Raw genomic sequence first — 15,440 nt, 5'->3', positions numbered from 1 at the left:
ATGCATTATATATTGGTACAATGTGAGAGTACATCTTACAGAATATACATTCATGACTAATATACAAGATAAGAATTAATACACTTTACATAAATATCATGAGTGTACTAGATCAATGGGATTGTGGAGCGTGAGTGCTGGCCGTGTGCAAAGGGCTGAGTTCCATGTTTGTAGGGCTTAAAATCTGGTGACTTGCTGTCATGATCTGTTGGTGATGTTCTTTCCAAATCTGTCTTCTGTAAATGAGAAACTTGAACTTGCTGCACACATGTCTTTACAGGTGACTGCTACTGCACAAGGTACATTAACAATTTAGAATATGGACAGAGAACCTCCACCCATCATTCTGTCATTGAGTACTGCAAGAGAAGAATCAAAGTCCACCCAGCCCGGTCTGTGTCTCCTCCATCGATGAGGACCTCAAGAGTTGATATAGGCCATTTTCTTTTAATATTTTTTTTTTTTAATTTGCCAACTTCCAAATTTACAAAATGCGTTGCTTGCCTTAAACACCCAAACTATATTTGAACTCAAGAAAAATTTATATAGTTTAGGTTTATAATACTTTTTTAATGATGTTGCCAATGTATTGACGTGTGTAGATAGATTAGAGAATGTGTCTATAATCTTGAAGAGTGATAAAGAGAAAACTAGCCTAACTCGAGTCACATGAATAGAACTCACTAATACAAAAGCAACGTAGGAAGATCTGGGTTTGATGATACTGAATTGACATATTCTATACTAATAGTGCTGCACTACCTTGAAAAGGTAGATAGCGTAAATATGGCAGGAAATGTGAAGATTCCTTGCATTGAGGCAATATTGCATACGTGTCAGTATTTTGGACATAACTTTAGTTATTGAAAAAATTGATGGGCTTATCTTATCTCATAAAACTAGTTATACAATAGAGAATTGTTCATGCCTTATAAACATGCCCAATACCTTGTCCACATGTAATATGAGATTATTCCTCAACACCCTCCCTCACATGCAGGTCAGTATTTTTCCTGATTCTTGTCAAGGGGTAAGTAGTGTGGCCTCTCATTCGTCCTGTAGCAGGCTCGGATACCATAAAGAAATTCATGAATCTAATTTATCTCATAAAACAAGTTCAACAAGAGATGATTACTCATTCTTTATAAACATGCCTGGGACTTTGTCCACGTGCAATGCGAGATTATTCTTCAACACCCTCCCTCACGTGCAGGTCAGTATGTTTCCTGGTTCTTGTCACGGGATAAGAAGTGTGAGCCTCCATTCGTTCTGTGATAGGTTTTGATACCATGAAAAAGTTCATGATCCTAATTTATCTCATAAAACCGGTTCTACAATACAGTTATGCTTATTATTTATAAATATATCCAAGACCTTATCCACAGACAATATGGGATTATTGATCCTCAACTATTATGAGCATCATAATCACCCATATGACCTCAATTCATAAAGCTATTTTCAGTGCCCATGTCATGGTCACTATACTATGCCTAGAAGTTCTCGTTTCAACCGTGAAATCAGCTAATTTACCCTGTGAATAGTCAATTTAAGTTATTTTTCTTTTATGGAAACGTTTCTCAATCACTTTTATAGATGATTTTTATTTTAATTTGGGCCTTATTTTTGGCAAGATTCTTATTTTATTACATATTTTATTTTTAGACAATAATTGGAATTTTGCTTTTTTGCAATTTTCTCAATCTCAATCTCTAGTTCTTGTTAATTAACTAGCCGTTAAGATAATCATAATCCAACCTAGAGTCAAATAGTTCATCTATGTGAAAATTTAAAGAGAAGTAGTGAAAGACGTGCTTTTGTCTGTTTGTTTTCAACTTTTTAAAATTTTCAAGATCTTTTAAATAAATGAAAACTCAAAATAATTTTCTCTAAAGAGATTTGTAGACTTTAAAATTAGCAAAGAGATTTTCGAATATAAGAGTACTTTAAAAAACTTGCAGATAATCTCCCACCAATTTACACCTCACAATAAGAAATAAGGTCTATTGTGACCAGACTATCTGCGGCGAGTTCAAAATCGCCACAAATACTGACTTGTTGCCATGAGGTATGTGTCACAACAAATAATTAGCCCCTATTGGCCATTTCCGACCATATTATTTTTAAGAGTAAATCTTAGAACTAGTTGGGCTGTTTTACTCCGAACAGCAACCCTCTAATGGGTGACCTCCAGATAGGCCTAATACTTTCTCTATCATGTGCCCCACTGCAGGAGAAACGAAAAGCAAACCCAGCCCCTAATCGTGATTTCTCTCCCACTGCAGGATAGACGAAAAACAAACCCAGTAATCTTCGCGACTTGTGCCAACGCCTAGTTATGGGACAAGATGGAAGGGAGCCATGATGAAGAGGAACAAAAGATTGATGATGGCAAAGCAGGGGAGGTTACTGCTCACAAAAGGGAGTCCAAGTCCAATGGTGGCTTTTGGGCCTCCACGTGTTGATAATTTTTCGAGCCCTCTAGTGTGTGATCTCCGCAAGGAGGAAAAGATGAACGGCAACAACTACCTCCACAGATAACGTAGTGCAAACGCCTCACAAGGACAAACCATACCAACAACTAGATAGAGATAAACCTTCACAAACTGATAATGATTAATCTCCAATATTAAAGTGATTGTTTATGCTTTGATTAAAACTTGTAATGGTTTTCAATATCTTGTATACTCTAAATATAATAAAAACACTCAATCTTATATGAGTGACAGTTTTCAGTCAATATTCCTCTACCTAAAGTGTTCCGTCACCATCCATTACTCCTCAGTGTAAATAAGTTTATGATTGTTTCTCCACCAATTTGATACAATCATAAAATGTTTCCAAATACTGTTTAGCAAATGGACAAATTACACTGAGAAGAAAAATGATGAGCATGAACAGTGTTATTGTTACAAAATTGTGAAACCAAACATGGCTTATGGTTTGCATTAAATTGGCTTTTGGTGGTGTTGTTTTACAAGGAGACAAACACTAATGCTTGGTTTAGAAAGAGTTACTTGATTGGTTCCCACTCAAAAATTGAGTTTGTTAAAATTTGCTTAGATGTTGCAAGAACGGAATATGCTCTTCACACTGGTTCACGCTTCAAATTCATCCCTCTTTGAAGTGGTTGGATTGATGAGAAAATCTGAAGGAAAAAACAGTTTTTTTTTTTTTTTTTTAAATATGTAGAGAACCTATATCCTTCTCTCTACATATCGATCTTAATTTTGCAATCAGCACTCATAATATGTATATATAGTTCCAACTTCCAAGACTCTAAATTAACAAAGAGTCAAAATATTTCTTCTTCTTCTTCTTCTTCCCTCTTTTTTTTTTTTTTTTTTTTTTTTTTTTTTTTTGTATGTTTTACATGCATAAGTGCATATTCATGGAAAATACATAGAAGTCCATCTAAACTGAAGACGTTTTGAGAATTTCTTTATTACAGGATGAGATAGAAAGAGTTCCAATATGTTATTGGTCGAGAAGGATGCTGGAGTGGATGATAGCAGAAGAGCTTAATGATCATGGCGCTAGGAATAAGAAGAAAGAAGGAAAACATTGACAGTTTTATTTGTTATATACATGAGAGATACGATGTCATTTGTTGTAATTGAGATTTTTAGTAAATGGCACGGTATCGTTTGGTTTAGTGAGGTGCTGAGTGAAAAAGTGAAGTGAAGTCGTTTTGTAATATTATTTTTTCATATGTTGTAAATACGGTACCGTATTGGGAAAAGCTAATGAAATATAAATAGCCACGAACTGGAGGGAAAACTACTCTCTGGAAATTCATACATTAGACTCTCTCTCTCTCTCTCTCTCTCTACTTCTTGATCTTCTTGGAGATTGAATATCTTGAATTAGTCACTAGCAGGGCCCATTACTATTCATATCAGTTGTCATAATGGAAATAATGTGATCCTATGCTTAGATTGTTGATTCAGTGAACTACCTTCGACAACAGCAGGAATGTCAGCTGAAATAGATAAAGGATGCAATTGCGTCATTGGTGCAGCAACATGAGGCTACTAAGGTTGACATGGAGACCCAAGATAAAAGATTTCATGATGTGTTGCAGCAAATTTCGAGAACTTCTTGTAATGGTTCAAAGGGCAATGTGACAACAAATATAAATTTTCAAGATGCACAAACTTTTGTTAGAAATACTAATCTCAATGAAGGTGTAGGTGAGGTGCATTACAGAGAAAACTATGACAGAGGCTTTATTAAGGGGATTAAGTTGGAGTTCTCAAGCCTTTCTGGGAATAATCCATCTGCATGGGTGTACAGAGCCAATCAATACTTCCTATACCATCAAGTTCCTCTTGGTCAGATGATAGCCTCTTTTCACATGGATGAAGAGCCACTGATATGGTTTTTATAAGATGCAAGTGAGGTAGGATCATTTATTTCACTCTTGCTAGGAATTTGTATAGGCTGGTTAGGTTTGGGTCATCTCCATATGGTGATCCCATGGAGGCCTTTACATGTCTAAAATAGGTCAGTATAGTTACCGCATATAAAGCTGAATTTGAAGTGCTTTCTAATAGAATCAGGAGAATTTCTAAAAATAATAAACTTAGTTACTTCTTGAGTGGCCTAAAATATGAGGTCAGGTTGCCTGTTAGGATGTTAAATCCTACTACTTTGAATGATGCATTTGGATTGGCAAAAATCCAATAACAATATGTGTTGAGTACTAGAAGACCTTGGAGGAACGGGTCTATGGATTCTAGTCAGTTAGGTCTAGGGTTGAGTGTGTATAAATCTGGACAAACTGGTTCTATTTTGGGAACACCTAAAACTCAACCTATTGCAAAGATGCCTTGTCAAAAGTTATCTGAAGATTAGATGCAAGATAAAAGAAAGAAGGGTCTATGCTACTTTTGTGCCTTAAGCCATAGGTGCCTTAAGCCAAAATTATTTCTGTTAGAAGGGATGGAGTTATTGGATAGTACTGATAGTGTTATTGGTTGGGAGAAGGAAAAAGTGACAGAAGATGAAGTGGAACAACTTAAAGTCTATGGGGGAAATAGACTCAATTTGCCTCCAAACTATTGTGGGGGCTCTAGGTCCTAAGACTGAGACTTGTTGGCCAATTGAGTAAAAGAACAGTGACCATTCTAATAGATACTGGCAATACCCACAATTTTGTGGATACTTCAATAGCTTCTAGGTGTAATCTGCCCATATAACAAAATCAATCCATATAGGTAAGAGTAGCCAATGGACAGATGATTCAAAGTGCAGGGAATGTACATTAGTAGGTATGCAGATACAAGGGATGACCTTCACTATTGATTTGTTTACATTATGTTTGGGAGGCTACAGTTGATTACGTGTAATGTCATAGAATCCGTGTCTGTTGAACCTAGAAGTATTCTTGAGCTTTTGGGACAGTTTGAAAAGATCGTTGAGGAACTTACAGGTTTACCTCCTTATAGGTCTCATGATCATAAATTAAAGTTGAAGTAGGAAGCATCTCTAGTGAGTATGAGGCCTTATAGATACCCATGTTATCAAAAAATTAAAACTAAGAAGATTGTTAAGGAGTAGCTGGACTCAAGTGTAATTTGACCAATCCAATCACCAATCTCTTCTCCTGTTTTGCTAGTTAGGAAGTCTAATGCCACATGGAGAATGCTATTGACTATAGGGCATTAAATGAGGCTACTATCAAGGAAAAATATCCAAATCCTGTATTGGATGAGCATTTAGATGAACTTTTTGGTTCAACCATTTTCTCAAATCTGGTGCTCAGGGTAGGTTATCACTAGATTTGAATGAGGAGCGAGGACATTCACAAGATAGCTTTCAGAGCACATGAGGGGCATTATGAGTTTCTTGTGATACCTTTTGGACTCCCTAATGCTCCCTCAACATTTAAAGGACTCATAATGAAGTGTTCAAGCCTTTTTTAAGGAAGTTTGTCATTGTATTTTTTGATGATATCCTTGTTTATAGCAAGGGTTTACAGTCCCATTTAATGCGTTTGACTTTAGTTTTGCAGACATTGCAGCCACATCAATTGTATGCCAAGAAGTCCAAGTGCAAGTTTGCTTGTGATGCGATCGAATACTTGGGCCACTTGATTTCCAAGGAAGAGGTAAGGGTAGATCTTAAGAAGTTGGAATCCATGATTAGTTGGCCAATTCCAAAAAACTTGAAGTCACTAAGGATTTTTTGGAGTTGACAAGTTGCTATAGGAAGTTAATAAAGGGGTATGGACAAATTGTTACTCCTTTGACAACTTTGTTGAAAAAAGATGCATTCCTTTGGAATGAAAGTGCTACACAGTCCTTCAATAACCTCAAGGTAGTAGTTACAAACCCTCCTGTACTTTCATTAATACCAGATTTTTCAAAGGTGTTTGTCATAGAATGTGATGTATGTGGGACTGGTATTGGTGCTGTTTTGATGCAAGAGCAAAGGCCCATAGCCTTCCTCAGTCAGGCTCTTAAGGGTAAGAATCACTATTCTTTATTTATGAGAAAGAATTATTGACCCTGGTGTTGGTAGTAAAGAACTGGCGATCATATCTCTTTGGAGGCTCATTTATAGTCAGGATTGATCACTACAGCTTGAAATATTATTTAGAGCAAAAAGTAAGCACATCCTCACAACAAAAGTGGCCCTCTAAGTTTCTTAGCTATGATTTTTGCATTGAGTACAAGACAGGAGTGGAAAACAAGGTAGCTAATGCCTTTTCTAGAAGATGTTAAGATGAAGAATCTGGCCAGGTTTTTGGCTGTTATATCCTTTCCAACTCCAACATGGTTAGCAGATTTGAAGGCTACCTATGCAGGAGACAAAGCTGTACAGCAGTTAATTACCTCCTTGCAGCTCGATCCCTCATCTGATCCTTCCTTCAATTTGATGAACATGGCGCTGGGAAGAAGAAGAAAGAAGGAAAGCATTCATGACAGCTTTATTCGTTATATACTTGAGAGATACGTTGTCGTTTGTTGTAATTGAGATTGTTAGTAAATGGCACGGTGTCGTTTGGTTTAGTGAGGTGCTGAGTGAATAAGTGAAGTGAAGTGAAGTTGTTTTTTTCATATGTTGTAAATACGGTACCGCATTGAAAATAGCTAATGAAATATTTATAGCCACAAACTGAAGGGAAGACTACTCTGAAAATTCATACAACAAACTCTCTCTCTCTCTCTCCTTCTTGATCTTCTTGGAGATTGACTATCTCAAATTAGTCGTCAGCAGAGCCCATTACACAATATTCATATATGTAATGAAGATATTACAAACCGACTATAACCTGTTTAGACTCTTGGTCTCTTAGAGTGTCCTTAAAAGGAAACCATTCTCGTGATATAACAAATGAAAGAAAGTACTTGCCAAGATGGAATTCATCATTAAAAATTATAAAAAAAAAAAAAAAAAAAAAAAAAAAAAAAAGAGAGAGAGAGAGAGAGAGAGAGAGAGAGAGAGAGAGAGAGAGGGAGCGGAAAAATTAATGTTCACTGTAGTTGCTCGATCGTATTAATAACTTCATCTCATCTCGTCTTTCTTTTGAAAAAAAAAAACTAAGTATCTGGATCAGTGGGTCTCTATATACAAAAAATCGTGATGAAAAATCTATCTTGATCTTTCATGAAAAATGAGAAAAACAAAAATAGTTGTCAACTGTACGTGATGTTTTGGCAGGACCGGATCATCGAAGAAGACACGAAACAAGTGGGCTGGAGGTGGGGGAGCTAGCGAAGTCACGATTTAATTCTGTCGCTTTCATGATCCTTAACTTGACACCACATAAGATACAAATTAAGCATTAACACATGTGAGGAATTTTTCAGACTGGTTAAGAGAGAGAGCGAGCGAGAGAGAGAGAGATCGAACGACGTATGTACCTCGTGTGTTACATTAATATAGCTAGGTCCCTTTTATTAGAATAATTATTAGGTAGTTTCAAAATAAAAATACGTAGTATTTCAATTATATTGTGGTATATCATCATGTCATTGAAAATTAGTACGTATTTCAGTAAAAATTAATTAATTAGTCCGTTCAACTATATATAGTCATGAAAAACACAACGATCCATCGCAAAGCTCTCGCTAGCTACCTGCGAAAGTGGAAATGCATGCCTAGCTTGGTTTATCATCATCATTATTATTTTCTATTTTTTTTTCTTTTATAGCAACTCACTAGCTAGTTGGGTGCATTTATGCCTTAAAAAGGACATTTTTGTCTCACAAGACTTTTTAGAAAGAAAAATCTCGTCCAAAAGAGGCATTTTTGTGTTGCTCTTTCTCCACCAACAATTTTGTTTCCAATGTATTTACAAAGATCAACCCCTTTACCACCTTTGGAAACCATTTGACAAGAACAAAACCACTTCCATTTTATTTAAAGATGGATCAAATCATGTCATCGGCTTTTAAGATTTAATTGAGATTGCTTTGATTTTGATATACAATGCCGAGATTCAATAACTAATGCGGTAGAATGCGCAAAACAGGGCAAATTACTTGTTTAATTAGGTTTGATATATATTTGAACATTCCACTTAATTACTTGCCAAGAACTAATTAATATATATATATATATATATATATAAACACACACGTATATTTACGCAGAGATAAGTATCTGTGTCCATGTTTCTATATATGAGCAAGCCAAACAGAACCAGTGCATTGGATCTACGTGCATATATGTAGCCTAACAACCACGCAAACAGCGAAACAATTCACATTAGAGGCATGCCATGAATGGTTGCGCCAACTCTCCGTCCGGCCATGTGCCGTCGCCGGTAAACGACCATTCACAAGAGTTCCAATGACACCCAGGACTCGTCGTCAGCTCCGGCAATTCAATCTCCCCCCAAAAATCTTCGCCATCCGACCCAGAGTCGCGTCCCTTGTTCCATGACGCCATGGTCTGCGCAGCCTTCGACGCTGCCTCCTGGATATCCCTGGCGGTGCATGTGGACGGCCTCGGCAAGTACTCGGCCTGGTCAGGGAAATTGAGCTGCGCCGTGCGACCTTTCAAGCAATATGCCGCGACATCATAAGCCTTGGCTGCCATTTCTGGAGCGGGGAAAGAGCCCAGCCAAATGCGAGTTTTCTTGCGGGGTTCCCGAATTTCGGACACCCATTTCCCCCACCTCCGCTTTCGGACACCACGGAAGACCGGGTGGCGAGTACCGCCGCGCTGAGAGCCTGGTTTTCGGTGATCAGCTTTAGTAGTACTGGTGGCGGTAGCGGCAACAGTCAAGGCAAGGGCATCTTGAGTGCATGGATATTGTTTCTCCATTTACGTTAGGAGCAGTGGCATAAAGACTTAAAAATGTATCATGTAGCTGGTGCCGTTGAGAGCAATTTTCAGAGTAAAAAAGCTTTTGGAGAAGAAAGAAAACATATCTCTACTTCATAATAGAGAGTGATCAGAAATATTGTCACGAGTATTAATAGATACAACTGGGTGCTAATTTTAGTGCAAATCGTTTGACAAAAAAAAAAAAAAATGGTAGGACCCGTTATAAAAAAAACAAGTATATATATTTGTTAAGTGGGTCCTACCTTTTTGAAAAAACTTTGCACGGACTTATTATTTATTATATTTTATTTATCTACCTATTCTTATTTGATAATTAGCTACATTTATATTTAAGTTAAACTTTTTAACATTTGGAAAAAAAATTCTAATTAGCAACATGTAAATTATACATTTTCACACATGTATATAATTATCTCCTATATACAGCTCAATCAATTGTATGAAACATTAATTTCTATTCTCTAGTAGGGTTTATATGATACAGTCTGTTATCCAATACGAACATGACATAAAATAAGCTGGTTTGAAATTAAATCGATAATATTAGATTAATTAATGGGTCGATAGCGGATCAATCTCATGTATATTATGAATAAATCCATTTTACAAATTCTATAAATATTTAGCTTTATATGCGTGTCTTTGTTGTTGTTGGGATATAATATTAATATTAATATTTGATTAATCAATGTGACAAAATATTGGGTTTTTTTCTTTTTTTTTTTTTTTTGTTAATATGCAATTTTATTTTTTGAATGAGTTAATTTTTATATATATTATTGTTTTGAACCACATGATCCTTGGCCATCACAGTGCCAACATGCATACCAGCTGGCCTCCAGGCAGTTGCATTTTTATAATTGTAATTAATTTTATGGATGTGGTTCTCGTGGTGTCCTGACGTGTAGCACGTGATTTTCGTGAATTCTAATTTTGTTCTTCTTCATGGGGGTTTTTTTTATTCGTTTTTTTAATCTTCTTTTCTGGGTGTAGATTTTTATTTTTTCCCGGCATGAACGATATTGCTTAGTGGGTTGTGATTAATGTCTTTGTTGTTGGCTTGAGGTGGACAAAAGCTCATGCATGTTGGGCATGTGCGTGATCTATTCGCAAGGGCATGCATGTATATACTTGGCCATTGTATAGATAACGAGTCGACGGTGACCACAATTTCAAATCGTAAGTACGTACGTGGAATTCTCGATCATTTTCTAATTTTATTAATGATATACATATATTATGCATGATCGAACATGAATATCATATTATGATCTATATCATGTTTAGATGATCATCAGTACCGAATAATTTTCCTAATTTCTTTATAATTATCATGATTAATTCTGTAATCAATCATATTAATTTTTTGTTCGCCTTAATAAAAATGGAAAAGAAAATACAAACATAATGGGAATCATGTGGTTATATGAATTGTGTGCCATTTGATTGGGTCGAGGTCACATGCAATCGACGAATGTTGTTTCAGGGAGAAGATGACGGGTTGCAGCTAGCAGCTAGCAGCTTGCTCCTCATGAAAGAGCATATTCAAACTTTTGTTTGGCATTTTTGTTTAGAAGAACAAGAACAGTAGTGAAAACATGTGAAGGGAAAAGCGACTGCTTCTTGTCTGGATTGGATTGCAGCGACCAACTTTGAACCACAAGTGTACCTATATAGATATTAATGGACATTAGCCTCTTAAAGATTCACAAAACGGAAAGCCTTCTGCCAAGAAAATCTTATCTTTACATTGAAAGGTCTTTCCATCTTAATTATAACGTTCCAACATGCTTAAAATATTTGGCATTGAAAAGGAGACTCCATTTTTGGTAAAAAGAAGCTTTTCGTATTTAGGAATTCCATTCAGTAGTCATGGGCCGGGGTTTGTAAGCCACATCCTGCACGTTTTCTGATAATTGATGTCATGCTCGGCCTCTATACCTTTGATCATGACCTTGTTTCCCATTAATACTTTCAGCTGATCTTCCTGGTTGGTGATGATTATATAGCTAGGATGATTTAACACCATATATATGGATCGGATCAAGAACAATAAATAGTTACTTAACCAGTCTTTATTGATAAGAGAATGGTCAAAATTGGGCAAACTCGGTTCTCAAAAGTTCATAGTGATCATGATCATAGTATAAATAAACAAAAAACTCCATTTTTAACAACCACATCATGAATAGAAACAGCATAAAGGACGTTTGGACACAGATGAGAAATGAAATTCACTAAAACTAGTACATGGGCTTTTCGTTAGGGATTATTTTGTGATCAGATGTTTGTACATGGAGAAAATATATAGCAGCTATGCTTATCTTCTTACCGCAAATTTAAACATTACACATATATATCTAGCTAGCATGTTATCGCATTGATCATTTGTTAGGTTTATGTGTAGTTAAGTACTGGACTGAACATTGCATGCTTATAGTGAGGTGCATTTCAGCCAAACTGTGCGTGGCTGGCTGCATGTCCATCAATTGCTCTTTGCCATCCTCCGGCACCATTAATTAGTAGATGATATTGATCTTGAGCCCGCTTTAGCTTATAGTACCTTTACCTAGAATGTAATCGAACTTTATATATATAGTTTGTCGTTGTCTGAAACTTTAGTAAATAATAGAAGCTTTTGACCATGTAATTTCCTTTTTGCACCAGTTGTAATCTGTCATCTCGTTGCTCTCAGGGAAATAGAAGGCCGAGAAATGTACTTAGAGGAATGCTTGTTGTGTCTCTGTGCAGGTGAACCATTCTCTCTCCCTGCTGCAGCTTACATTTATATTATCATCCTATGTATTTTCTTGATTCATTGCTGCCCAGTTTTATTTTTTCTCTTTATTTTCTGCTAGTTTCTTTCTTTCCGATTGATACATGCAGATGAACTTTGGTTGCTAACGTTTGATTGTTGTACGTTTAGTTTGTGGATAATTTGGGCATTGCTGATATCTGTCATCTCTTTATTTGCTGGCAGGAATTACTCTAAGTGGAAAGATATGTTTAACTTTAACCTCTTTAATTTTTTTAGAACTATAGGGTTGTAGAGTATCAATATACTTCAATTTCGAAGTATATGTATGTTTGGGGTTATATATTTCTTGTGTCACACATATATATATTCTAATATTTATTGTACTATTTTATGATTCTTTTTTAATCTATGAGCTTAGTGTATTTGTAATATATTGTTCATATGTTTTAGGATATGAGGATGTGATATTGTTTTACTAGTATTTATTTTTTTTATTTTTTAAAAGAATATTCCGGCAATCAAAAATCACCAGAACTAATTTTTGGGTCGCAAAAAAGATTTTACAGCTATAAAAATGTCGAAATAAATATTTGCAACCAGAAAAATCGCCGGAAAAAAATTCTTCTGCAATATTTAGCCATGGTTACCAAACTTTTTGCGGCTAACTTCTTGACTATTTGCCGCAATCACCATCGCCGCAAGTGAACGATTATTAACAAACAAAAAAAATTCTCCGAAAATCCTATCCGAGACGCAAGTTCGCGGCCAGTTTGCGGCGTCAACAATTGGACACGAAGAATTTTTTTTGGTGCAATATGATAGTATTTGCGGCTAGCTACTACTTCAGCCGCAAAAAGTGTATATTGATAATTTTATTTTTAAATGTCACTTAAATATAAAATACTTTTCAATTTTAAATTTTTAACTTTTTCATCTAATCATTATTACTATCCAAATATAAAAATCAATACAACTTTTACAAATTTTAAAACAAAACACAAAAATTAATACAACTTTTACAAACTTTAAAAGAAAATTAATATTACAAAACTATATTCAAACAATATTTTAACTTTATAGTGGATTTATTCAATTTTCTCTCTCTCCTATGATGGAAATATGTGAGACGAATCGTGAACCCAACAAGAACACGACACAAAATTAACAGGTTTGGATTTGATATAAATTAGTTCGAATCAAAACAGATTGATCCGCTAAAACACGATTAATAAACAGATTAATAACGGGTCAACGTCCAGCAATAACCCGTTTAAGTTTTATTTCAAAATTACAATTTTATCATTATTAGATTCTAATATTGATATTTCTCAATATTTGTATAGAAAAATCATTTCCGATATATACGCCATTCTATAAAAATAAATATTCCAACATGTCTACCTCAAAATTAACCAAAGCAACGTCCTATATATTATCCAAGTAAATGATAAAACATATATATTGCTAAAATTATTAGGAGAAAACACATAAAAAATAAAGAAACATTAGGGGAAAAGAATCAAAGGACACGTAATTAAAAAAAAATCGATTCGTTTTTTCTGAAAATGTTTAAAAATGGTTAAAGTTATTAGAAGAAAATCTAAAATAGTTAAAAGATTTTTAGACACATAAATCTAACTAAAAATCGTCTACTAATTTTCAAAAGAAAATGCGAAAAATAGTTTAAATTACTAGAAAAAAAGTATAAAAAAAAATCATAAAATAATTATAGAGTTACTTTAAAGAAAGAAAGAACTTTTGCTGGCTGGGTGGCCACCAATCGTGGAGCCTACCAAGGGCCACAAAGGGACGACCACCTCGTTGGGGGGTTATAGATCAGGTCGCCCACTGCTTGGGCAGCCTGATTTGAGTAGTCAAAAGGATGGCCCTTGTACGACCATCCCACCAACAAGCTTCTGTTTCTATTTTCTTTTAAAAAAAGGTTTATAATATTATAAATGCTTGTTTTATTTTTTGAGTTTTTATACTTTTTTCTAATAATTTTAAGCACTTAGGTGTTTTTTTTAAAATGAGTTTATAATTTTAGTTAACTTTATGTGTCTTAAGATTTCTTCAAATTTTCCTTTTATTTTTTATAGTTTTTATTATTTTTTCTAATAATTTTAACCATTTCTATCCGTTTTTAGAAAATAAGTTCTTTTTAATTAATATGTCTTTAGTTTTTTTTTTCTAAGCCTTTCGGTTTTTTTTTTCCTAATGTTACTTATGTGTTTATTTTTTTTAGCTAATTTAAAAAAAACTTTATTTTGTTTTAGTTTTTCAAAGTCTTAAGATTTTTTCTATTTTATTTTATTTTATTTTTTTTATAGTGTTGCGTTGTTCTGCTAACGTGTGACGAGCCGACCATATATGCATTGGACATGTGTCAGTTTATGATTCATTATGATGTGGCAAACAAGTGCCATGTCAGCATTTTCCAATAGTAGACGAATTGAGTTGAGTTTGATTGCCAATATTAAGGCTCCATTTGGATATTGAAATAAATTGAGTTAAGTTGTGAATAGTAATATTTTGTGAGCTCTATTGAGATAAGTTCAACTTTTTTATGCTGAGTTAAGTTTAATTTTTTTAGATTAAAATATATAAAATAGGTTGAAATGAATTTAACTTTTTTATAGGAAGTTAAAAAAGTAGTAGATCTCATCAATGATTGGTTTGAAATGAATTGAGATAAGTTGAATTTGATTCAACAACCAAATACAACCTAAATGTACCAATAAATAAAAAGTTTAAACCACAAGGATAAACAGTGATTTACAGTCTTGAGTAAAATTGGTAAGCAACACTCAAGTTGTCCTTACGATAGATATAGGTAAATATATTTGGAAGGGCAAAAGTCACCCCCCCCCCCCCCCCCGCGGGCATCACATAAAATATAGATACTGAAGTTTTTCAATGGGAATTTTTACATATTTTATTGACTTATCTTGTAAATATATATATATATATATATATATATATATATATACACAATGCATCTGTTCTATCTTAAGCAACATACAATCATTAAGGCTAAGATACTAACTGTTAGAAAGAATCAACTAATAACGTATATAGGCATCAATGTAGGCAAGATTTTAGCCCACACTAATTACAGAGAATATCTTGATTGGTGAGCTGTTCATCTTTGAATTACTTTCCTTAATACGCCCCTGCAAGATAGGGCTTCCATCAGCAAGACCGATCTTGTTCTTCAAAATTTTTGTTCTTTGCCTTGACGGTGCTTTTGTTAGTAAATCTGCCAACTGATCTTGAGTATGAACATGACAAATTTTACACAGATTTTTTTGAACTAGATCCCGTACAAAATGAAGGTCAATCTAGATATGCTTCATTCTGGAATGTTGCATTGGGTTGA

The 15,440-nt window shown here is 34.6% G+C and overlaps 1 protein-coding gene across 1 annotated transcript; it reads right to left on the bottom strand.

Moving 5' to 3' along the window:
• Positions 1-8,574: 8,574 nt before the first annotated feature.
• LOC121251162 (ethylene-responsive transcription factor ERF023-like) lies at positions 8,575-9,443 on the bottom strand. The gene has a single exon (XM_041150549.1). It carries the CDS (start codon positions 9,277-9,279, stop codon positions 8,719-8,721), a length of 561 nt encoding a protein of 186 aa, XP_041006483.1. The 5' UTR covers positions 9,280-9,443; the 3' UTR covers positions 8,575-8,718.
• Positions 9,444-15,440: the final 5,997 nt, after the last annotated feature.

Source organism: Juglans microcarpa x Juglans regia, chromosome 1D (genome assembly GCF_004785595.1).
Source record: "Juglans microcarpa x Juglans regia isolate MS1-56 chromosome 1D, Jm3101_v1.0, whole genome shotgun sequence".
Classification (NCBI taxonomy): Eukaryota; Viridiplantae; Streptophyta; class Magnoliopsida; order Fagales; family Juglandaceae; genus Juglans; species Juglans microcarpa x Juglans regia.
The sequence above is the reverse complement of the archived record's forward strand: the minus strand, read 5'-3'. Positions and strand labels throughout refer to the sequence as shown.